The sequence below is a fragment of the Colobus angolensis genome, unplaced genomic scaffold (assembly GCF_000951035.1).
Source record: "Colobus angolensis palliatus isolate OR3802 unplaced genomic scaffold, Cang.pa_1.0 Scaffold138, whole genome shotgun sequence".
Classification (NCBI taxonomy): domain Eukaryota; kingdom Metazoa; phylum Chordata; class Mammalia; order Primates; family Cercopithecidae; genus Colobus; species Colobus angolensis.
The window spans coordinates 2,193,898-2,218,900 of record NW_012114466.1 but is presented as its reverse complement, the minus strand read 5'-3'; the positions used below and the strand labels follow the sequence as shown (position 1 = coordinate 2,218,900).

The 25,003-nt window shown below is 52.2% G+C and overlaps 2 protein-coding genes across 2 annotated transcripts in view; one reads left to right on the top strand and one right to left on the bottom strand.

Annotated features, from left to right (window-relative positions):
• Positions 1–289, bottom strand: part of SMC1B (structural maintenance of chromosomes 1B) — a 73,249-nt gene extending 72,960 nt beyond the window's left edge. The window contains 1 exon segment of the mRNA XM_011934798.1: positions 125–289. Coding sequence (XP_011790188.1) covers positions 125–233 — 109 coding nt within the window. The 5' untranslated portion in view covers positions 234–289.
• Positions 290–361: 72 nt separating this feature from the next.
• Positions 362–25,003, top strand: part of RIBC2 (RIB43A domain with coiled-coils 2) — a 27,389-nt gene continuing 2,747 nt past the window's right edge. Inside the window, exons 1-6 of the mRNA XM_011934764.1 lie at positions 362–681; positions 1,065–1,146; positions 4,366–4,710; positions 9,696–9,814; positions 14,141–14,368; positions 19,307–19,473. Of these exons, the coding sequence (XP_011790154.1) occupies positions 568–681; positions 1,065–1,146; positions 4,366–4,710; positions 9,696–9,814; positions 14,141–14,368; positions 19,307–19,473 (1,055 nt within the window). The 5' untranslated portion in view covers positions 362–567. The remainder of the gene's footprint in view (positions 682–1,064; positions 1,147–4,365; positions 4,711–9,695; positions 9,815–14,140; positions 14,369–19,306; positions 19,474–25,003) is intronic.

Here is a 25,003-nt window from a genome sequence, read left to right as displayed (position 1 = left end):
AGGGTCAGGAAGCGGAAGGCCGGCCAGGCGCCCGCGGCAGCCGCCCACACCCCACAAGCCACGTGTGGCCTGGACGCCTGGGGCGGCGGAGGCGCTCCGGTGGCGCCCTGAGCTGCTCAGTTACCAGAGCCATTGGGGCCGATGATGCAGGTGAACCTCCGGAAGGGGCCAATGACCTGGCGGCCCCGCCAGGACTTGAAGTTTTCCACCAGCAGCAGCTCCAGGTGGCCCATGGCGCCACCCTCCCCGCCTCACCAGCGTCCTCAAGCGCCCGCGGAAAAAGCGCGGGAAGGGATTCGCCAAGTGTCGCGAGAAGAGAGCGAGTCGCGGGGAGCGCGGAGTCGTTCCTTAGCAACGAGTTGTTGACATTTCCGAGGGAGCGGGAGCGTCAGCACGTCTGTGGCGTCGCTGGGAGCCGGACAGAAAACTGTGCTGCAGGCTTGTCTTTCTCCGGCCCGACCCAGGGAGCCAACCTCTCCTCCGCTACAGCTTACTTATTTTCGTCGTCTGTTCTCCTGATCCTGCGTGTTCTAAAAACCCCTTAGGCTTTCCGTGGGTTCCCAGACCATGGCGGTGGCGCTGCCCAAGGACTTGCGGCAGGACGCCAGCCTGGCCAAGAGGAGGCACGCGGAGCTGTGCAGGCAGAAGCGGGTCTTCAACGCCAGAAACAGGATCATTGGGGTGAAAGGGCAGGGGCCGGGACGGGGTTAGAGCGACAGATGCGGGCAAGGGGCGGCGTGGAGGGGGAGAGGAGGTGAGTTCCAGGATGAAACGTCTGAGCCAGGAGGCTGCAAACGGCACCGGGTTTTGCAGGGGGAGAAGGAGGGTGAGGGGAGGAAGAATTCAATGCTTTGACCTTGCCAAAGGTGTGGGAGACCTTAGCAGGCCCAATAATGCTCCCTCTCGAGCTCGCCTGGAGTCCCCAGCGGTTCTCCTCCCCTGAGCCAGATTTTCTACAACTCGTATACAGTGGGGCAGAGATTAAAAATAATAATAAGTGAGATTGTTATTACTGAATAAAATTATCTGGCCCTAACCCTTCTCCCCTGTTTTTCCATTTATAGGGAGACACTGAAGCCTGGGATGTTCAAGTTCATGACCAGAAGATAAAAGAAGCTACTGAAAAAGCTAGACACGAAACCTTTGGTGAGCATTTCTTGAATGCTTATCTGTTGGTTTAGGGTTGTGTGCCTTTAGACTCCAGTCTTCCCCACCGCCCACCCCACCCCCGCCTTTTTTTTTTTCTTTAAATAGAGATGGGGTCTCACTGTGTTACCCAGGCTGGTCTGGAACTCCTGTGTGCAAGTGATCCTCCCACATCAGTCTCCCAAAGTGCTGGAACTTCAGGCTTGAGCCACTGTGCCCAGCCCTCATTTCTTCACATATATAAAAAGTTGTCATTTTCACACTCTTCCTCTTTTTAAATTTCACAATTTCTTGTGCCCAGTTAATGCACTAATTCTTCTTCTCTGAAAATAAAAACAGCTATTGAATTCGAATGTGGATTATAGTAAATAGATATTAACGATAAATGTATGTTTTCTTCCATTTTCTTAAAAAACTGGATAGGAAAAGCCTTAAACACACACTCACTTTCTCTGCTCAAAAGTTTAAGACCCTCTATGGAGGACAGCTGTTTATACCAGACAACACGTATGTCCACGCTCACACCCTCAAGCTGACTCAGAGATAGACATGATTGACATCAAGGTATTATTATTCCACTTCAAATAGAACTCATTTTCCCCTATCATGTCCAACAATTTCAACAATTCTTGAAATTTCACACTTTGAGAGGCTAAAACTAGAGGATCACTTAAGACCAGGAGCTCCAGACATGCCTGTGCAACAAAGCAAGACCCCATCTCTACAAAAAATAAATTGAAAAAAAAAAAACAAGAAATTTCATTGTTTTTGAACACCATAAACATTTTTATAATAGAAAAAAAGCAGGATACAAAATTGTACATACAATGGGCTACTATGTTTTTGAAATATTTTAAAATATGCTTAGAAGACAGAAAGGAAATATGCCAAAATATTAGCAGTGGTAATGTTGGAGGGATAGAATTATGAGTAAACTTTATTTTCTCCTTTATACTGTTCTGTATGTTCCAAACATTTTATCTTTTTTATTAGTATTTTTAGTTATGAGGTAATTCAATCTTACAAAAGCAATGTGACAGGTACCCACCACCAGACTAGATGTTAACATTTTGCCAAATTGGCTTCAGATATCTTGAGTGTTTTTTGAGAATTGTGGTTTTTATATAGCAACACCCCCCCCACCTCTTTAATTTTCCCTTCCATTCTCCTCAGAAGTGTTTATCATTCCCATGCTTTTTTTTTTTTTTTTTTTGAGACAGAGTCTTGCTCTGTTGTCCAGGCTGGAGTGCTGTAGCGTCATCTCAGCTCACCACAACCTTCACCTCCTGGATTCAAGCGATTCTCCTGTCTCAACCTCCTGAGTAGCTGGAATTACAGGTGCACACCACCATGCTGGGCTGATTTTTGTATTTTTAGTAGAGATGAGGTTTCACCATGTTGGCCAGGCTGGTCTCGAACTCCTGACCTCAGGTGATCTTCCCGCCTCTGCTTCCCAAAGTGTTGGAATTACAGGCATGAGCCACCAGGCCCAGCCCCCACACACTTTTATGCTTGCACTATTTATGTATGTATTCACAGCAACATAAAATTGTTTTTATGTGTGTTTTTTTTTTTTTTGAGATGGAGTCTCGCTCTGTCGCCCAGGCTACAGTGCAGTGGCGCGATCTCGGCTCACTGCAAGCTCCGCCTCCCAGGTTCACACCATTCTCTTGCCTCAGCCTCCTGAGTAGCTGGGACTTCAGCGCCCGTCACCACGCCCGGCTAATTTTTTGTATTTTTAGTAGAGACTGGGTTTCACCGTGTTAGCCAGGATGGTCTCGATCTCCTGACCTTGTGATCCACTCGCCTCGGCCTCCCAAAGTGCTGGGATTACAGGCGTGAGCCACCGCGCCTGGCCATTTTTATGTGTTTTTAAAATTTACGTAAATGATATCCTATTGAATAGATCCATTTGCAATATGTTTTTCTTTCATTCAGGTTTGTATTTTTGAAATTAATCCATGATTTACATTTAGAGAGTATTCATTTTAATTGTTTTATGGCATTTTGTTATATGAATTAAGTACAGTTTCTTCATCCATTCCCATACTGATGGCTGGTTTAGATTTGTTTGGTCATTGTGGACACTGCTGCGATGACTGTCCATGAATTGTGTCCCTAGCACATGTGACAGGGATACCTAGAAGTGGAATTGATGGGTCAAAGGTAGTTTTATGGGATATTGCAAAATTGTTTTGTTGTAAGTGTACCAAGTTACACTCCTACAAGCAGTAAATGAGAGGTTGTTTTTTTGTTTTTTTTTTTGTTTTTTTTTTTTTTTGAGATGGAGTCTTGCTCTGTCACCAGGCTGGAGTTCAGTGGACCGATCTCGGCTCACTACAGCCTCTGCATCCCAGGTTCAAGTGATTCTCCTGCCTCAGCCTCCCAAGTAGCTGTGACTACAGGCACGCGCCACCACGCCCAGCTAATTTTTGTATTTTTAGTAGAGATGGGATTTCACCATGTTGGCCAGGATGAGCTCGATCTCTTGACCTTATGATCTGCCTGCCTCGGCCTCTCAAAGTGCTGGGATTACAGGCGTGAGCCACCATGCCCAGCCGCAAATGAGAGATCTTGTTTCCCCACATCCGTACTAATATGTGCCATTGTTAGCATTTTAAATATTTGCCTTCAGTTCATTGGATGTTTCCCACCTTGTATGGGTGATCGTCCTTTCATAAGTGTATTGATTACTCGGGTTTTGTTTTTTTTTTTTTTTTGGAGGGGGGACGGATGGTCTCGAGCTCCCAACCTCAGGTGATCCACCCACCTCAGCCTCCCAAAGTGTTGGGATTACAGGCGTGAGCCACCACACCCGGCCTCAGATTTCTTTATAGTGATTTGTCTGGCTGTTCCTACACTTTGCCCATTCATTGGGTTGGGTTTTTGGGTTTTTTTAATTGATTTGTAGGTACTCTTTGTATATTCAAGATACTAATCCTTTAATGGCTGTTACTTTTTTGGAGGGTTGTATTACTTTTGCAATCACTGAAAAAAATACTTTTTAAAGTAGATTCATGGGCTGGGTTCAGTGGCTCACTTCTGTAATCCCAGCGACTCAGGAGGCTGAGGCAGAAAGATCGCTGGAGGCCAGGAGACCAGCCCAGGCAACATAATGAGGCCCTATCTCTAAAAAAGTAAATAATAAAAAATAAAATGGATTCAAATTTATTTTTTCCACTGAATCCTAAGCTTATGGATATGCTATATCTCTTCCAGCCGCTGAAATGAAGCAAAATGACAAAATCATGTGTATACTGGAAAACCGGATAAAGAGGGATAGGAGAAATCTCTGTAGGGCTATCAGTGACTTCCAGCAGAGCTTTCAGAAGCCAGAAACTCGCCGTGAATTTGATCTGTCTGACCCCCTAGCCCTTAAGAAAGATCTTCCAGCCCGGCAGTCAGATAATGATATTCGGAATACGATATCAGGAATGCAGAAATTCATGGGAGAGGATTTAAACTTCCACGAGAGGAAGAAATTCCAAGAGGAACAAAACAGAGAATGGTCTTTGCAGCAGCAAAGGGAATGGAAGAACGCCCGTGCTGAACAAAAATGCGCAGGTAATGAAACAGAAGAGACGAGCTGGTCTCAACGCTGTCTTCAACAAACCATCGCTACAGTTTTTCTGGTTTTTTTTTTTTTTCTTGTTGTTGTTTTTTTAAGCAACCCTACAGTTTTTGTGGGATTTTTTTTAAAGTCCTACTAATGTGCACAGCCACATGCTGCTTTGGCCCTGTGGGGAAAGAAAAGGCAGAGCCTGCCCTCCAGGAGGGAAACGTCTCAAATCACGCCTCAGTCGTGCAGGAAACACTTGCTGTGTTGGGGTCCTAGGTGGATGCTGGTGTGCAGAGGTAACTCACACTCAGTCCCTGCCCTCCCAGTCTGCTGGGAAGATGAATGGCAAGATGCAGGTCTTCCTAAGTCTCTTGGGTGCTGCGGTAGAAGTTCCTACAGGGGACTTTGGGGTATAGTTGCAGGCATGGTGGTCACATGCCCTCACCAGGACTCCCCAAGTCCAGGCAGCCTCTTGGGTAAAGGCTCCAAGACCTGAAACAGCCTCTCATTGAGGGAACTGCAGAAAGCCCAGTGCATCCTCACTGAGGTCAGTAGCATTCTGCTCTCCCAGCTCCTCTTCATGCCTGCAGCACTGATCCTCCCAGCCACTTCTGTGCCAGGAAGACCTGGTAACGAAGACGGCAACAGCCCTGCTCTCTTGGGGTGTGTCAGCGGGCGGTGAAATAGTGAGGAGCAATGAGGAAGACAAAACAGGGACCGGGCACAGAGAGGAACACACTTTGCCTTCTTGAGCCCCTCCTCTCTGCTTGTTAGTTTGCAGTCTCCTTGCTCGGCTCATCCTCCTCCCAGCCTCTTCTTTCCCCAGTCTACTCTCCATGAGTGATGTCTCCCCAGATCCTCTTCTCCCATTCTCTCTGAACCCACTCCTACCAGATTTATGCCCTCCCTGCTCCCGTGGAACTGCCCTGGCCAACCTCACCAGTGACCTCCGTGTCACCCAATCCAAGGTCAGTTTTCGATCTTCATTTTGACCTAACACCAGCACAGCACACAGTCGATCTCCTCCTCCTCCTCGAAATCTGCATACAATTCAGCTTTCAGAACACCACTCTCCTATTAGTTCCCTTCCCACCCAGGTCCTCTGTTGGTTTCTCATCTGCTCAACCTCTGGATGTTGTTCACACCAGTGCTCTCCTCTACCAGCTAAACTCACCCCTGAATGATCTCATCTGGTCTCATGGCTTTAAATGCCACCTATAGGCCATCATTTCTCAGGTTGATACCTCCGGCCTGGACTCTTCCCTGAATCCAGACTCATAAATCCATCTAACTTCTCTTGGATGTCTAATGCACTTGGCAAGATCAGCACAAGTCCAATAACTGTTCTTCGCCGCAGACCTGACCTTCTACCCACATCCGTGACAGCTCCTTTCTTCTAGCTGCCTGGGCCCCAGCCCAGGTAATCTTGACTCCTTCCTTTCTCTCCATTTTTCAACTACTTTCCCCCTTCTCCAACATAGTTCTGAACTAAGGCTATCAGCATCTCTGGGCTGGGCGCATTGGCTCATGCCTGCAATCTCAGCAGTTTGGGAGGCCGAGGAGGAAAGATCACTTGAAGCCAAGAGATCAAGGCCAGCCTGGGCGACAAAGTGAGACCTCATCTCTACAAAAAATTAAAAAGTTAGCTGGGCATGGTGTCGTGCCCATGTAGTCCCAGCTACTCAGGAGGCTGAGGCAGGAGGATCACTGAGCCTGGAAGGTCAAGGCTGCAGTAAGCCCTGATTGTGCCCCCGCCCTCCAGCCTGGGCAACAGAGTGAGACCCTGTCTCAAAAAAAAAAAAAGGCCGGGCACGGTGGCTCACGCCTGTAATCCCAGAACTTTGGGAGGCTGAGGCAGGTGGATCATGAGGTTAGGAGATAGAGACCATCCTGGCTAACACGGTGAAACTCCATCTCTACTAAAAATACAAAAAATTAGCCGGGCATGGTAGCGGTCACCTGTAGTCCCAGCTACTTGACTCGGCAAGCTGAGGCAGATGAACCCGGGAGGCAGAGCTTGCCGTGAGCCAAAATTGCGCCACTGCACTCCAGCCTGGCGACAGAGCAAGACTCTGTATCAAACAAACAAACCAACAAAAAGCATCTCTCAGCTGCTCTTTGGGTCTCTCCCCTTATCCTACAGTAGCTCCCCATTTCACTCAGAGTAAATGATTTTTTTCAGGGACCTATAATGCCTTCACAGTCTGGCCTTATCTCCTGCTATGCTGCCCTCTCACTCCATTCTTTCCACACTATCTTGCTGTTTTCAGACATGAGTGCATCAGGCTCACTTCCATCTTGGGGCCTTTGCATGTGCTGTTCCCTCTCCTTAGAAATGTCTTTCCACAGATATCTGTAGGGATCACCACTCTCCTCCTCCAGGGCTGTGCTAAAATGCTGTCTTATCAGTGAGGCCTCCCCGACCCCCTATTTTAAACCCTGTACCCTCTTCGCACCCCACATTCCCTATCCCCTTGCTTTGTTTTTCTCCATAGCCTTGATCATTGACATGTTGTATGGTTCATCCATCTCCCACGTGGTCTCCATTTCCACCTCTGGCCAAAAGGCTTTGTTTCAGCTGCATGCTTGGTTCTTCAGCGGTCTCCTTGACATCTCACGGGACCCCTCACAACATATTGGAAAGCAGCCCTAGATCCTCTTCTGCATCTGCTCCTGTGTCCGTCTTTCTGCTCCCACTCACTGGTACCTCTTGCCCTTAAACCAGAAGTCTAGGGAATCATCCATGACCCACCTCCGTCTCCAGGCCATCTCTAACTCTTGTCCCTTCTACGTCCTGCATATATTTTGAACTGTCTGCTTGTCCCCATCCCTGCTGTCACCCTTGTGATGCAAGCCACCACCTCAGCTGGACAGACCTCTGCCGAGATCTTTCTGATGGCCTCCACTTCCTTTCTTGCCCCTCTCTGATCCATTCCCAACACAGCAGTCAGTGATACTCTTAAACAATGTGGGGTTCAGCCAGGTGCAGTAGCTCACGCCTGTCATCCCAGCACTTTGGGAGGCCAAGGCGGGCGGATCACCTGAGGTCAGGAGTTTGAGACAAGCCTGGCCAACATGGTGAAACCCTGTCTCTACTAAAAATACAAAAATTAGCTGGGCATGGTGGCATGTGCCTATAATCCCAGCTACTTGGGAGGCTGAGGCAGGAGAATCACTTGAACCTGGGAGGTGGAGGTTGCAGTGAGCTGAGACTCTGCCACTGCACTCCAGTCTGGGCAACAAGAGCAAAATTCGTCTCAAAAAAAGAAAAACAAAAATGCGGGGTTGGACAGCATCACCCTACCCTGTCGATCCCAGCTTCAAGCCCACTAATGGCTTCCCAAGCACTTGGAAAGAGATGCAGAATCCTCCCACAGCCCACAGGCTCTGCATGCTGGGCCTCCGCCCACCTCTCCACTGTCGACTCCGCCCCCTCTGCTTGCTGTGTTCCTGCCATCTTCCTTTTTCACTTCTGGATTCCACTATATCCTTTCTCAGCCCAGAACCTCTGCACTGGCTCCCAACCCACTTCTTCTGTCCTGCAGGTCTCGAACAGCATTTGCTCCCAGAGGAGCAATCCCCTACCCTCCTCCCTAAGCTCAGCCGCCTCAGCCAGGAATCCCCAACATGTTTCCTCTTGGTCTCTCCGTCCTTGCCTCCCTGTCACTGCTACAGTTGGCATTAACACATTTATTCTGGATTCCTGTGTTGGTTGATGTCTCCTCTCCTAGGCAGCAAGTTCCAGGAAGGCAGGAAAAGCCCTTACTCCCCATTATGTATCCTGTGCCCAGCAAAGTGGGACCCCCATGCTCGGCTCTCCATGGCTCTATGTTAAATGGATGAATGAACAAATGGATAGTGAGAGGTGAGGCTGACTGACTATTCAGAGGCCAGAAATCGAAGATGTTCGAGTTTGGTCTTTGTTTCTGGAGGCAGTGAGGAGACCCACAGGGCACAAATACTTGAATGAAGAAACCTGATCGATGACTTTTTTTAACCTAATAATTCTGCAAGCCGGGCGCGGTAGCTCACGCCTGGAATCCCAGCACTTTGGGAGGCCAAGGTGGGCGGATCACCTGAGGTCAGGAGTTCAAGAGCAGCCTGACCAACATGGTGAAACCCTGTCTCTACCAAAAATACAAGATTAATTGGGCATGGTGGTGCACGCCTGTAATCCCAGCTATCCCGGAGGCTGAGGCAGGAGAATCGCTGGAACCCAGGAGGCAGAGGTTGCAGTGAGCTGAGATGCGCCACTGCACTCCAGCCTGGGCGACGCAGCGAGACTCTGTCTCAAATAATAATAATAACAATAATAATAATTCTGCAAAGGAAGTGTGTCCTGCTTCACAGTTACGGACACAGGCTCAGCGAGGCTAAGTAATAGTTGAGGTTAACAGCTAGGAAATATCTGGGCTGGGATGTGAGCCTGCTCTGTTTGACTCCAAATCTTCACATGTTTCTGTTTGGACCTTCTACCTTGACCCCTTCACCACCTCCTCCTCCTCTTTCTCTTCTTCATTGGCCTAACCAAGTCCTCCCGTCACCCCACAATGTCTGTCATCTGGCCCCACTTCCTCCGTAGAGGCCTGTGGGGTTTCTTGTTCTTTCACTTCTGGATTCCGCTGAATTCTTTCCCAAAACCTCGGCATCTGCTCCCAGCCCACTTCTTCTGTCCTGCAGGTCTCAAACGTCATTTCCTGGGGCTGTAGAGTGTCTCTTGCCCACTGTAAGGATGTAGCTGCCTCCGGATAGAGCGAGACAGCAGGGGGCACACCACCAACCTGTCCCAGGGCCCCAGCATAGTGGTGATCGCGAGCACTCCTCTGGGAGCTTGACTCTCCCACAGCCTGAGAGGCAGGTCCTGTCGTCGTTCCTGTCCTCATGCTCATGGGTAAGGACGTGATAGGAGGCAAAGGCACGAACGGCCACACGTCAGGGGGAAGGCGCTCCCGTGGCCAGGTTGGTCTGATTGCTTCTTGCTTCCTTTCAGAGGCCCTCTACACAGAGACAAGGCTGCAGTTTGATGAGACAGCCCAGCACCTACAGAAGCTGGAAAGCACCACCAGAAAGGCCGTTTGTGCATCTGTGAAAGACTTCAACAAGCGCCAGGTATACGTACTCCGAGACCCCGGGCTCGATGACTGGAGGGGAGGATGAGCCCACTACGGCTTCCCAAGGCTCTCTGGCCTCCCTGGGATCCCAGTCTCAGCCTGCTTCCCTGGTCACATCACCAGCCCTGACAGAGACCCTGATGGGCTGCCTGATTGTGGAGAAGGATGAGACCCAGTCCTGTCCCTTAGCTCTGAATCTTGGAGGGAAACCTGCCAAACTAGCCGTGTAACCTGGGGAAGTCAGCTCACCTTTCTATACCTCAGTTTCTTCTGTAACATAAGGATGGTGACATTAACCTAGACTGTTACCACCTAGCTCTGCTCCAATGGCTGGTGCTGGTTTCCGTTCTTCCCACCTCTCAGACTTCCCCTTTACCGAGAACAGCTACTGCACTGCTCACCAATGGCAGGGATGATAAAGAAGATTGTGATGAGCTCAGACAATGGGGCCTCCTGAGAGCTCCTGCCTCCCCTCTAAACTCTGCCTCCCCTCCTCCCACACACTCCCCTCCCCTCCAATCTGATGCTGAAGTTGCTGAAGTAGGTTCTTCTTTTTGTTTCTTTGGGTTTTTTTGTTTTTGAGACGGGGTCTCACTCCATCGCCCAGGCTGAAGTGTAGTGGCACGATCATGGCTCGCTGCAGCCTCGACCTCCCAGGCTCAGGTGATCCCCCCACCTCAGCCATCCAAGTAGCCGGGACTACAGGCACGGGCCACTGTGCCGGCTAATTTTTGTATTTTTTTGTAGAGACAGGGTTTTGCCATGTTGCCGAGGCTGGTCTCAAACTCCTGAGCCCAAGCGATCCTCCGCCTCAGCCTCGCAAAATGCTGGGATTACCACATCTGGCCCTCTTTTCCTTTTGAAAATTAGAGCTCATCCCCGTATCTCTCCCTCCCGGACAAGGTTTTCTTTTCAAATACAGTTCTATTATCTGGTGGGTGGGGACTTTGCCTGGGTTCATTGATCAGGTTCGCTTGTCAGCTAGAACTATGGTCCCCACAGAAGGCTGTGCAGGACCTGTGGGAGAGCAGATACCAGAGCCCTGCTTCATATTCATTTTTAACCTCATCGCTTTTGATTTCCATGTTCATGTGTAGTTATAAGCATGTGCTGTTATTAAAATATAGTAGTACCACACTGTGAGCTAAATATATTGGAGATACAAGCTCAAAACTATCCTCCTGGTGGAGGCAGACAGTCAAAAATCCTAGAGAGGCTGGACCAGACACCAGAGAATGTGGGTTTTCTACACGGGGGAGAGGAATGAGGAGAGCCAACTGCGGGTGCTGGGGAGGACCAAAGGGCAAAGCAAGACACCTGAAGTCCGAGCTCACCACCCAGTGAGCTGCCAAGGTCTTACAGATCATCCATCCCTGCCCTTCATTTTACAGAGGGCGCCGGAAGAGGGGGGTCCGTTCGCTCCAGTCCCCACTGCAAGTGAATGGCAGCATGCGGCCCTTGACAGTTAGTCCACTGTTGGCTGGTGATCCGCTCATCGTTTATGGAAGCGATGATGATGATGATGAAGATGATGATGATGGTAGTTCACTCATTCATTCATCAGTTCAACCAGTCTTTATGGAGCCCTTCCTGCTCGGCTTTGGGGTAGCTGTTGCTAAACCCTATTGTCTCATTCATCAGTTGATTCATTCATATATTCTAGAAGGTGTTTAATGGGCATCCACAGGCTGCCTGGTATTCTCAGCCCCCAGCTCCTCACGTGGATGCCGCGAGGCGGCGCCATCACAAACACTCCCCCTCCGGCTTCTGCAGCTCTGTTCCTAACTAGAACTGGGCTTTTTGATTAACCTGGGATGTTAATACAAGGTTCTAGACAACTATCCTCAAAAGAAAAGTCCAAGCAGGCCGGTCCAGTTCAACAGGAAGGACACACTGAGGGCCTCCAGTTCTTGGGTCGGGGCTCCCTTCGTCAGAGAGGCGTTGTGTGTCAGTTGTGGCATCAGGGTCTGACACACAGGCTCTGGAGCCTGACCCGAGTGCGAGACCACGCTCTGCCCTGCAGCCTTGGGCAGGCCACCCACTGCCTCGGTTTGATCATCTGCAGAATGAGGAAGCGATAACGCCTTTCTGTGTCAGTGAGAATGTGCTTACCCTTTTGCTGGGATAAGAAGCACCCACCAGTCTCAGTGGCTTAAACAGAAAGTTGGTGTTCCATGCATGCTCCCTGCCTGCCGTGGACTGGCTGTGAGGCCTGCTCCTCGGCATCCTCACTTTGGAGCCCAGGCCCTGGGACTCAGCGACTGCCAGTCGGAGGATCCCGGCAGCACAGGAGGGAAGGAGTGTGGCTAGTCCTCCCAGGCATCCTCCCAGGAGCAGTACTGCCACCCCTGCTCACATTTCACTAGTGAAAGCAAGCCACATGGCCACGCTAAGTCTAAGTGGGCAGGACGGGTAGTTCTGCCCCGTGCCCAGGAAGAACACTGTTGATAGCGAATGGTCAGCAGTGTTGGCCATCACACCTGCTAGTAAGGTAGCTGCGAGGACTCACATGGTAATGCACGTGACAGGTCAGGACAGTTTGGCACACAATCAGGACTCAGCAGATGATGGTCATTATTATTATTGGAGACCAAGTCTCACTCTGTCGCCCAGGCTGGAGTGCAGTGGTGCCGTCTCAGCTCACTGCAACCTCTGCCTCCCAGGTTCAAGCGATTCTCTTGCCTCAGCCTCCTGAGTAGCTGGGATTACAGGTACACGCCACCACACCTGACTAATTTTTTTTTTTTTCTATTTTTACTAGAGATGGTGTTTCACCATGTTGGTCACACTGGTCTTGAACTCCTGACCTCAGGTGATCCACCTGGTTGACTATTGTTTTTAATTTTAGCAACAATTAGCTGCTCTTAGTAGTCACTGTGTTCAGCCCTCCCATAGAGGCATGATTAATCCACCTCAACTGACAAAGAAGCAGGCTCAGACCCAGGCGTGGCGGCTCATGGATGTAATCTCAACGCTTTGGGAAGCTGAGGCAAGAGGATCACTTGAGCTCAGGAGTTCATGACTAGACCGGGCAATACAGTGGGACTCTGTCTCTAAAATTCTTTTTTCTAATTAGTCGGGTGTGGTGGCACGGCCCTGTAGTCCCAGCTGTTTGAGACACTGAGGTAGGAGAATCACTCAAGCCTGGGAGGTGGAGGCTGCAGTGAGCTATGAGTGCATCACTACACTCCAGTCTGGGCAACAGAGTGAAACCCTGTCTTAAAAAACAGAAAGAGACTGGGCCCAGTGGCTCACGCTTGTAATCCCAGCACTTTGGGAGGCCGAGATGGGCAAATCACGAGGTCAGGAGTTTGAGACCAGCCTGGCCAACATGGTGAAACCCCGTCTCTACTAAAAATACAAAAAATCAGCTGGGCGTTGTGGCAGAGGCCTGTAATCCCAGCTACTCGGGAGGCTGAGGCAGGAGAACCATTTGAACCTGGGAGGTGGAGGTTGCAGTGAGTTGAGATTGCATCACTGCACTCTGACAGAGCGAGACTCCATCTCTTAAAAAAAAAAAAAAAAAAAGGAGGCTTGGAAGGATGAGCTGACTTTCTTAGGGAGTACTCAGGGGCAAGTCCAGTATTTGAAGTTGGGCCTGTCCAGCTACAAAGTGTGTGCTGTGTGACTCCATCAAGCTGGCTTCCGGTGAGCCCCTGTGGAATGCCGGCTCCTTGCAAACTACCCTGTCCATGTGTTACTGAGGACAACTGTTATCCCAAGTACATATCTCCTAAAAGCCATCTTCTGACTTTACAGAGAAATGACTGAAGCCCAGAGAGGGGAGGTGACTTGGTGCAGGTCACCCAGCCAGAGACCCCCCAGGGAATCCAACAGAAATGAGACCTGGAATTGCTTTGTACTGGGGACTGCGGCTCAGGACCACTGAAGTGACAGTGCATTTTCTACCATTTAGAAGTCACCGCTGTTGTAAATCACTCTGTTGAGTGTTCTTTGCAGCCCACAGATGTCCAAGGGTTGCCAGGGGCACAGAGCCCTGCCTTGGTTGGGGCCAGGCCCATGTGGGGTGGCGGCCTAATCCAAGGAGAGAGCTCCCTGCCTTGGCAAGTTGGTGCAAGACCCAGAGCTCTTATGCACACACCCAACAGGTGGTGATCCCCCGAGTCCAGCCCAGCAGTGTGCAGACAGCCAGGGGTTCAAGGACCCTCCCGCATCCGTGCCTGACAAGTCTCCCCTCCACCGAACTCCTGCTGCCCTTAGCATATCCTCCCCTCAAGGGCCCCCAGTGAGGTTTGCTAGCCTGGGTGTCAGAATACCCCTGGGGTCACTCGGACCATTTTCTTTAATGTCTTCACCTGCTTAGGCCATCGAGTCAGTGGAAAGGAAAAAGCAAGAGAAAAAGCAAGAACAAGAGGACAACTTGGCTGAGATCACCAGCCTGCTGCGTGGGGACCTGCTCTCCGAGAACCCGCAGCAGGCAGCCAGCTCCTTCGGGCCCCGCCGCGTGGTCCCCGACCGCTGGAAGGGCATGACACAGGAGCAGCTGGAGCAGATCCGCCTCGTCCAGAAGCAGCAAGTCCAGGAGAAGCTGGTGGCTGCCCCGCCCCTTTTCCAGAGCCCGCAGAGCTGCCTTCCAAGCACAGATGTAGTTGTAGCAGGCCTTGTGCTCTGCCCTAGGACCTGCCCTCAAGGAAGTTCCCTTCTAGTGGGGGGGGTGGGGGCGGAAGACAAGAGCCAGATAGTCTCACACCCGTATGATGTGGCATCAGGAGTAGGAGTGCCAAGAAAGAGAACAGTAAACTGGGAAGACACTGAAGCAAAGACCCAAAAGAGGGTAGGGAGGGAGCCATGTGTCTACCTGGGAAAAGGGTGACCGGGCAGGGCGAGCTGCAAGGGCACAGGCCTTGAGGCAGGACCCTGCCGGACCTGCTCAGAGAAGAGCGAGGAGCCTGCTGGCTGGAGTGGAGTGAGGAGAGGGGCAGGTGCTGAGGCCTCAGAGGCAGAGGGTCAAGGTCCTGGCAGGCCACCGGGGAGGACTTTGGCCTCTTCTGTGACTGAGATGGGGAACTCTGCAGGGTTTTGGGTAGAGCCGAGTGACAGGATCTGACTTAGGTTGAACAGGACCCCCAGCATGATCCTCCTGTATTGAGGGCAGACGCTATAGGGGCTGAAGGGGAAGGAAGGAGATCTCCAGGAAGGCCTCTGCAGTGTTCACAGTGAGAGGCGATGCTGGCTGGGACCACGGGGCAGGCAGTGGGGGTGCTGAGCAATGGTCAGATTCTGGATCTATGTTGAAGGTACAGTTGACAATATCAGATGAATGGTTGGGTGGGGATGTGTGAAGGAGAGGAGTTAAAGGCAACTCCAGGTCCTATGGCCTGAGCAACTAGAGGGATGGAATTGGCTTTTCCAGAGATAGGGAAGATGGTGGGAGGAGCAGGTTGATGGGGTGGGAGTGGTGGAAATCAAAGTTACAATTTTGGATATGTTAAGTGTGCAAAGTTCATTAGAGATCTGTATCTATTAGGATTAGATTTGCCTGAATGTAGCAGAAAACCACAAATAACAGTATCTTAAACAAAATAGAACTTTCTCTCTTGCAAGTAAATCCTCAGGAAAACAGTTCAGGGCTGGTATGGCAGCTCTGTGGTCATTGACTGATGTCCTGCTATCCTTGGCTCCTGGCTCTCTCTTCTTAGTGCACGATGGCTGCTCGAGCACCAGCCATCACATGCATAGTCCAGCTACCAGGAAGGAGGAATGGAGAACACTCTAAGGAGATTTCCACTTACATTTCATTGGACAACACTTAGTCACAAGGTTTCCCCTAACTCTAAAAAAGTCAAGGAAATGTGTTTATTCCAAGCAGTGAAGTGCTGGTGATTCTTTTACTAAGGAAGAATGGAAAATGGTTACAGGGAGACAAGTAGTATTTTCTGCCACAGCCTCCAATTAAAGCCCAGGAGGCAGCTGGATATGTAACACAGGGCTCAGAACAAGGTCTGGGCCAGAGGCATAAATATGAGTCATCACCTACAGAGAGTATGTATGCATGCATTTTGAGACAGGGTCTCACTCTATCACCCAGGCTGGAGTGCAGTTGTGCAATCTTGGCCCACTGCAACCTCTGCCTCCCAGGTTCAAGCGATTCTCCTGCCACATCCAGCTGATTTTTGTATTTTTAGTAGAGGTAGGGTATCATCATGTTGGCCAGGCTGGTCTCGAACTCCTGGTCTCAAATGATCCTCCCACCTCAGCCTCCCAAAGTGCTGGGATTACAGACGTGAGCCACCATGCCCGGCACTACAGAGAGTATTTAAAGCTGAGGACTGAGTCCTGCTCCCCCCTCGAACCCCCCTTCTCACCACCACTGTTTATAAAGAGCAAAGGAATCTGAGAAGGGGCCGCCAGGGAGGTGGACAGATGCAAGCCCTGGTTTCCTGGAAGCCAAGTGAGGAAAGGTGTTTGGGAGGGAAGGAGAGGGGAACCCCTGGGTCAAACGCTGCTGCCAGGCTGCAGGCTAAACGCTGGATCCTGCACCATGGCAGTCACCGGGGACCCCATCAGGAAGGAGCACATTTGGCAGAGGAGTGGGGCCTCCAGCCTAATGGGCTCAAGAGAGAACAGGCAGGAAACAAATGGAAATGGCACATGTAGACAGCACTTACAAGGTGTTTGCTGTAAAGGGTGCAGAGAAATGGAGTGGGAGCTGGTGGGGGCCATGGGGTGAAGGGAAGGTTTTTGTTTGTTTGTCTTAATTGTAGAAATAACAGCATTCCTGTTATTCAACCGGAGTGATGCAGTAGAGCGGGAATTGATGCCAGAGGAGATACTTGCTGGAGCCATGTCCCTGGGCTGCAGGAGAGCAAGGGACATGGAGTGCTAGCTGAGGGCTTGGTGTGGCCTGGGAGTTCGGAGCCGTTACTGGAGTCACGGGAAGGGGCATCAGGGCAGGAGCTTGCGGGTGAACAGAAATGAGACCTGAAATTGATTTGTACTGGGGACTGTGGCTCAGGACCACTGAAGTGACCATCATTTTCTACCTTTTAGAAGTAGAACTGAGCAGGGTTGGGGGGAGTTAATGTAAATGGTCATCTAGAAGAACTGGAAAGGGAACAGCTTGGAGGAAGGGGACAGGCTGGTCAGACAGTGCCCAGGGCCCACTGGGGGGGGTCATAGTCATGACCTTGAAGTGACCCCAGAGAGCGCTGTCGGGGTGTCCCCACCCATGCTTAGCCGGATTCATCGTGGTCACTGCCTGCCTGACCAAGTGAAGAACTCAGGGGACCGAGGGTATCGGCCTGGGAGCGTCTTCCATGACACTAACCAGGGGGCCAGAGAGAGATTGGAAAAGTGGCGGCCGGCGGACTGGAGGTCACACTTCGCAGGGGGCATAATCATTGGAATCAGGGACTTGGAGAGAGTGGAAGAGGCGGGTTAGAGCAGTGAGACTGGGGGGCAGCGTTATTGGTAATAACAAGGGAAGGGTAGAGGGTCCCAAAGGGAGGGTCTCCGGACCTGCAGCATCGGCCGGGTGGGGCCTGCAGTCTGTGGTTTCAAAAGCCCGCAGGGGATTCTGATGCCCACTCAAGTTTGAGACCCACTGGTAGGGTGTGCCCAGTGGGTGAGAAGGTGAAGCCGGGACTAGGTCTTTGGAGAGGAGGCGGGAGAGCTGAGCAGCTGGGGACAGGAGAGGGCTGTCTCTGTGTGTGCTGAAACCACTGAGAATCCTGGCAGCAGAGATCTGGAGAGGGTCTCAAACCTGCAAAGAGTGAGTGGGAGAGGCCAGGCTGGGCTGGCTGGTGCCATAGTTGGTGTGAGCTTCTGATTTGGTGGGTCTGGGGAGGAGGAGGGACAGTGGCGGTGGTGTGGACCAGGGCATGAGGAGTCGAGGGGGCAGCTCACCCACCTGCTTCCCTGCAGGCCAGAGGTGCATGTGTGTGGGAGGCTGCAGTGGGGCCGGGACCTGCGCAGGCAGCGGGTGTGAGGTTCAGGATGTAGTCCAAGGTGGAAAGGGTGCCGGGGCTGGAATTGGGGTCCAGGGCCCTGCTCTGTGCTTCAGGACTGCAACTCTGCCTGGACCGTCTGGCACAGAAGATCAGCCATCCTGAAAGCAGCATTGCAGTCTAGTTTTCATTTTTTTTTTTTTTTTTTTTGAGACAGAGTCTCACTCCGTCGCCCAGGCTGGAGTGCAGTGGCCGGATCTCAGCTCACTGCAAGCTCTGCCTCCTGGGTTCACACCATTCTCCTGCCTCAGCCTCCCGAGTAGCTGGGACTACAGGCGCCCGCCACCTCACCCGGCTAGTTTTTTGCATTTTTTAGTAGAGACGGGGTTTCACCGTGTTAGCCAGGATGGTCTCGATCTTCTGACCTCGTGATCCACCCGTCTCGGCCTCCCAAAGTGCTGGGATTACAGGCTTGAGCCACCGTGCCCGGCTTAGTTTTCATTTTTTATAGAAAATTGAGAAGACAGAAAAGCACAAAGGGGGAGAAACACACATGAAACCTCCCCACTCAGAAATACTGCCCCCTTCCTTTCTGGGTCCTTGCCTCCATCCCCTTTCTGTGCTTGGAGGTAACTGGGAAAGTTGGAATCTGGCAGCAAACAGCTGGGCTGTCTGCTTTGCTCTTAGCCCGGCTGAGTGTGTCCCATGCCATTCCCTGTTTGCCACCAAGTAGCTTTTGTGATGACCCTGGGCTCCTGACAGCAGCCTGGCTTTACAGCGGGGGACACTGAGGTTCGTGAGAGCAGGGTGACTTGCCTCGTGGGTGGCAAAGCCCACCAGCCTGCCCTCAGTCCCAGGATGGGGCTGCCCAGACCCCCATGCCACTCACCAGACACTTATCCTTGCTCATTTGGCGGGAGGAGGCTCTGCCCTAAAAATGGCAAAAGTGGGCAAAGGGGACTCATCTTCAGCCCTAACAAAGCTGACAACACGTGGAAAAGTGCCCCTCCCTCCACACAAATCCAGCTTCCTCTTCCAAGGCTCCAGAGTTTTCACAGTGAGGAATGAGCTGAAACACAGCAACTCAGGGGTCGGGGTGCCCCTCTAGGACCATGACCTTCTTGTCACCGGGTGAGGCTATGGTGTCTGCATGTTCTGGAAGCTGCCCAGGTGATCTGCGTTCAGTTGTGGGACAGCAGGCCATGGCTCATGGAGGTGGCATCTGACTGTGACCGAGCCAGGGAGCCCCCTGAGGACCTGAGGAAGCAGACTCTGGGCCCAGCTTGCACCTGGGAGCCCGGCAGCCAGGAATGGAGGCTGTGGTAGGAATTGAGTCCCTGCTGTGCCTTCAGGAGGAGGAGCATGGCCAGCACCTCCTGATGGGGGAGGGCAGCCGGGCCACGTGGAATGGGGCAGGCTGGGGGTCTCCTCTGGCTTCCGGCATGACATCGGTCACCTACCTGCCCCTCCTCTGAGCCTCAGTTTCCCCATCTGTAAAATGAGGGGCCAGGCCTCCTAGACAATCCCCTGGGGCTCTTTGGCTCTGGGGAAAGGCAGTGGTGAGCCACCTCTTTTCCTTCCAGAGGCTCCAGGAAGAAAAGCACCAGCAAGACCTGGACTGGGACCGGCGGAGGATTCAGGGGGCCCGCGCCACCCTGCTGTTTGAGCGGCAGCAGCAGCGGCAGCAGCGCGACCTGCGCAGAGCTCTGGACAGCAGCAACCTCACCCTGGCCAAGGAGCAGCGTTTACAGTGAGTGCTGGGTGGGACCGGGGCCAGGTGGGGGACCGGGTGGAGGGACTGCGGGGCTGTGGAGGTCAAGGACAAGGAGGGGCCAGGAGGGGAAACACCCCGCCCTGGTGGTCCTCATCTGGACACGGTGGACCTCACGTGGGCTGGCGTGGGTTGACAGACCCGTGGGCCACGGGTCACTGCTGTCCACACAGGGTGCATGGGGCTTTTCCACACGGGAAAGCCCCAGAGAAGAGCACTGAGTCTGCTGGGGGAGTCAGGAAGGCTTCTTGGAGGAGGCTTCATGGCTGAGACCCAGGAGGAGGATGGCATTACCTACTCAGGGACAGCTTTCCAGGCAGAGAGAGGGGCTCCCTAGGCTGCCCCCAAAAAGCCTGGAGTCTCTTGGTTATAGACAGGACCCCAAGACTTTGTTTCAGAGTTCCAGCTACAGGAAGATGTGAAATGCAAGTAAATAGGTGAACTCGCAACTGAAAAACACAATATTTGTTTACTTATTTATCAAGCTCTTGGCTTAAACTCAGGAGGGCCCCAGGAATATTTTCTCCAATCCAATGTCTGGTTCCTGGTTGGTCCATCTGTTATCATCACTTCTGCGGAGGGCCTAAAAGGAGCATTAAGAATGATCTGAGGGCTGGGCACAGTGGCTCACGCCTGTAATCCAAGCACTTTGGGAGGCCAAGGTGGGCAGATTACGAGGTCAGGAGTTCGAGACCAGACTGGCCAACATGGTGAAACCCCATCTCTACTAAAACTACAAAAATTAGCCGGGTGTGGTGGCGCATGCCTGTAATCCCAGCTGCTTGGGAGGCTGAGGCAGGAGAATCGCTTGAACCCGAGAGGTGGAGGTTGCAGTGAGTTGAGATTGCATCACTGCACTCTGACAGAGCGAGACTCCATCTCTTAAAAAAAAAAAAAAAAAAAGGAGGCTTGGAAGGATGAGCTGACTTTCTTAGGGAGTACTCAGGGGCAAGTCCAGTATTTGAAGTTGGGCCTGTCCAGCTACAAAGTGTGTGCTGTGTGACTCCATCAAGCTGGCTTCCGGTGAGCCCCTGTGGAATGCCGGCTCCTTGCAAACTACCCTGTCCATGTGTTACTGAGGACAACTGTTATCCCAAGTACATATCTCCTAAAAGCCATCTTCTGACTTTACAGAGAAATGACTGAAGCCCAGAGAGGGGAGGTGACTTGGTGCAGGTCACCCAGCCAGAGACCCCCCAGGGAATCCAACAGAAATGAGACCTGGAATTGCTTTGTACTGGGGACTGCGGCTCAGGACCACTGAAGTGACAGTGCATTTTCTACCATTTAGAAGTCACCGCTGTTGTAAATCACTCTGTTGAGTGTTCTTTGCAGCCCACAGATGTCCAAGGGTTGCCAGGGGCACAGAGCCCTGCCTTGGTTGGGGCCAGGCCCATGTGGGGTGGCGGCCTAATCCAAGGAGAGAGCTCCCTGCCTTGGCAAGTTGGTGCAAGACCCAGAGCTCTTATGCACACACCCAACAGGTGGTGATCCCCCGAGTCCAGCCCAGCAGTGTGCAGACAGCCAGGGGTTCAAGGACCCTCCCGCATCCGTGCCTGACAAGTCTCCCCTCCACCGAACTCCTGCTGCCCTTAGCATATCCTCCCCTCAAGGGCCCCCAGTGAGGTTTGCTAGCCTGGGTGTCAGAATACCCCTGGGGTCACTCGGACCATTTTCTTTAATGTCTTCACCTGCTTAGGCCATCGAGTCAGTGGAAAGGAAAAAGCAAGAGAAAAAGCAAGAACAAGAGGACAACTTGGCTGAGATCACCAGCCTGCTGCGTGGGGACCTGCTCTCCGAGAACCCGCAGCAGGCAGCCAGCTCCTTCGGGCCCCGCCGCGTGGTCCCCGACCGCTGGAAGGGCATGACACAGGAGCAGCTGGAGCAGATCCGCCTCGTCCAGAAGCAGCAAGTCCAGGAGAAGCTGGTGGCTGCCCCGCCCCTTTTCCAGAGCCCGCAGAGCTGCCTTCCAAGCACAGATGTAGTTGTAGCAGGCCTTGTGCTCTGCCCTAGGACCTGCCCTCAAGGAAGTTCCCTTCTAGTGGGGGGGGTGGGGGCGGAAGACAAGAGCCAGATAGTCTCACACCCGTATGATGTGGCATCAGGAGTAGGAGTGCCAAGAAAGAGAACAGTAAACTGGGAAGACACTGAAGCAAAGACCCAAAAGAGGGTAGGGAGGGAGCCATGTGTCTACCTGGGAAAAGGGTGACCGGGCAGGGCGAGCTGCAAGGGCACAGGCCTTGAGGCAGGACCCTGCCGGACCTGCTCAGAGAAGAGCGAGGAGCCTGCTGGCTGGAGTGGAGTGAGGAGAGGGGCAGGTGCTGAGGCCTCAGAGGCAGAGGGTCAAGGTCCTGGCAGGCCACCGGGGAGGACTTTGGCCTCTTCTGTGACTGAGATGGGGAACTCTGCAGGGTTTTGGGTAGAGCCGAGTGACAGGATCTGACTTAGGTTGAACAGGACCCCCAGCATGATCCTCCTGTATTGAGGGCAGACGCTATAGGGGCTGAAGGGGAAGGAAGGAGATCTCCAGGAAGGCCTCTGCAGTGTTCACAGTGAGAGGCGATGCTGGCTGGGACCACGGGGCAGGCAGTGGGGGTGCTGAGCAATGGTCAGATTCTGGATCTATGTTGAAGGTACAGTTGACAATATCAGATGAATGGTTGGGTGGGGATGTGTGAAGGAGAGGAGTTAAAGGCAACTCCAGGTCCTATGGCCTGAGCAACTAGAGGGATGGAATTGGCTTTTCCAGAGATAGGGAAGATGGTGGGAGGAGCAGGTTGATGGGGTGGGAGTGGTGGAAATCAAAGTTACAATTTTGGATATGTTAAGTGTGCAAAGTTCATTAGAGATCTGTATCTATTAGGATTAGATTTGCCTGAATGTAGCAGAAAACCACAAATAACAGTATCTTAAACAAAATAGAACTTTCTCTCTTGCAAGTAAATCCTCAGGAAAACAGTTCAGGGCTGGTATGGCAGCTCTGTGGTCATTGACTGATGTCCTGCTATCCTTGGCTCCTGGCTCTCTCTTCTTAGTGCACGATGGCTGCTCGAGCACCAGCCATCACATGCATAGTCCAGCTACCAGGAAGGAGGAATGGAGAACACTCTAAGGAGATTTCCACTTACATTTCATTGGACAACACTTAGTCACAAGGTTTCCCCTAACTCTAAAAAAGTCAAGGAAATGTGTTTATTCCAAGCAGTGAAGTGCTGGTGATTCTTTTACTAAGGAAGAATGGAAAATGGTTACAGGGAGACAAGTAGTATTTTCTGCCACAGCCTCCAATTAAAGCCCAGGAGGCAGCTGGATATGTAACACAGGGCTCAGAACAAGGTCTGGGCCAGAGGCATAAATATGAGTCATCACCTACAGAGAGTATGTATGCATGCATTTTGAGACAGGGTCTCACTCTATCACCCAGGCTGGAGTGCAGTTGTGCAATCTTGGCCCACTGCAACCTCTGCCTCCCAGGTTCAAGCGATTCTCCTGCCACATCCAGCTGATTTTTGTATTTTTAGTAGAGGTAGGGTATCATCATGTTGGCCAGGCTGGTCTCGAACTCCTGGTCTCAAATGATCCTCCCACCTCAGCCTCCCAAAGTGCTGGGATTACAGACGTGAGCCACCATGCCCGGCACTACAGAGAGTATTTAAAGCTGAGGACTGAGTCCTGCTCCCCCCTCGAACCCCCCTTCTCACCACCACTGTTTATAAAGAGCAAAGGAATCTGAGAAGGGGCCGCCAGGGAGGTGGACAGATGCAAGCCCTGGTTTCCTGGAAGCCAAGTGAGGAAAGGTGTTTGGGAGGGAAGGAGAGGGGAACCCCTGGGTCAAACGCTGCTGCCAGGCTGCAGGCTAAACGCTGGATCCTGCACCATGGCAGTCACCGGGGACCCCATCAGGAAGGAGCACATTTGGCAGAGGAGTGGGGCCTCCAGCCTAATGGGCTCAAGAGAGAACAGGCAGGAAACAAATGGAAATGGCACATGTAGACAGCACTTACAAGGTGTTTGCTGTAAAGGGTGCAGAGAAATGGAGTGGGAGCTGGTGGGGGCCATGGGGTGAAGGGAAGGTTTTTGTTTGTTTGTCTTAATTGTAGAAATAACAGCATTCCTGTTATTCAACCGGAGTGATGCAGTAGAGCGGGAATTGATGCCAGAGGAGATACTTGCTGGAGCCATGTCCCTGGGCTGCAGGAGAGCAAGGGACATGGAGTGCTAGCTGAGGGCTTGGTGTGGCCTGGGAGTTCGGAGCCGTTACTGGAGTCACGGGAAGGGGCATCAGGGCAGGAGCTTGCGGGTGAACAGAAATGAGACCTGAAATTGATTTGTACTGGGGACTGTGGCTCAGGACCACTGAAGTGACCATCATTTTCTACCTTTTAGAAGTAGAACTGAGCAGGGTTGGGGGGAGTTAATGTAAATGGTCATCTAGAAGAACTGGAAAGGGAACAGCTTGGAGGAAGGGGACAGGCTGGTCAGACAGTGCCCAGGGCCCACTGGGGGGGGTCATAGTCATGACCTTGAAGTGACCCCAGAGAGCGCTGTCGGGGTGTCCCCACCCATGCTTAGCCGGATTCATCGTGGTCACTGCCTGCCTGACCAAGTGAAGAACTCAGGGGACCGAGGGTATCGGCCTGGGAGCGTCTTCCATGACACTAACCAGGGGGCCAGAGAGAGATTGGAAAAGTGGCGGCCGGCGGACTGGAGGTCACACTTCGCAGGGGGCATAATCATTGGAATCAGGGACTTGGAGAGAGTGGAAGAGGCGGGTTAGAGCAGTGAGACTGGGGGGCAGCGTTATTGGTAATAACAAGGGAAGGGTAGAGGGTCCCAAAGGGAGGGTCTCCGGACCTGCAGCATCGGCCGGGTGGGGCCTGCAGTCTGTGGTTTCAAAAGCCCGCAGGGGATTCTGATGCCCACTCAAGTTTGAGACCCACTGGTAGGGTGTGCCCAGTGGGTGAGAAGGTGAAGCCGGGACTAGGTCTTTGGAGAGGAGGCGGGAGAGCTGAGCAGCTGGGGACAGGAGAGGGCTGTCTCTGTGTGTGCTGAAACCACTGAGAATCCTGGCAGCAGAGATCTGGAGAGGGTCTCAAACCTGCAAAGAGTGAGTGGGAGAGGCCAGGCTGGGCTGGCTGGTGCCATAGTTGGTGTGAGCTTCTGATTTGGTGGGTCTGGGGAGGAGGAGGGACAGTGGCGGTGGTGTGGACCAGGGCATGAGGAGTCGAGGGGGCAGCTCACCCACCTGCTTCCCTGCAGGCCAGAGGTGCATGTGTGTGGGAGGCTGCAGTGGGGCCGGGACCTGCGCAGGCAGCGGGTGTGAGGTTCAGGATGTAGTCCAAGGTGGAAAGGGTGCCGGGGCTGGAATTGGGGTCCAGGGCCCTGCTCTGTGCTTCAGGACTGCAACTCTGCCTGGACCGTCTGGCACAGAAGATCAGCCATCCTGAAAGCAGCATTGCAGTCTAGTTTTCATTTTTTTTTTTTTTTTTTTTGAGACAGAGTCTCACTC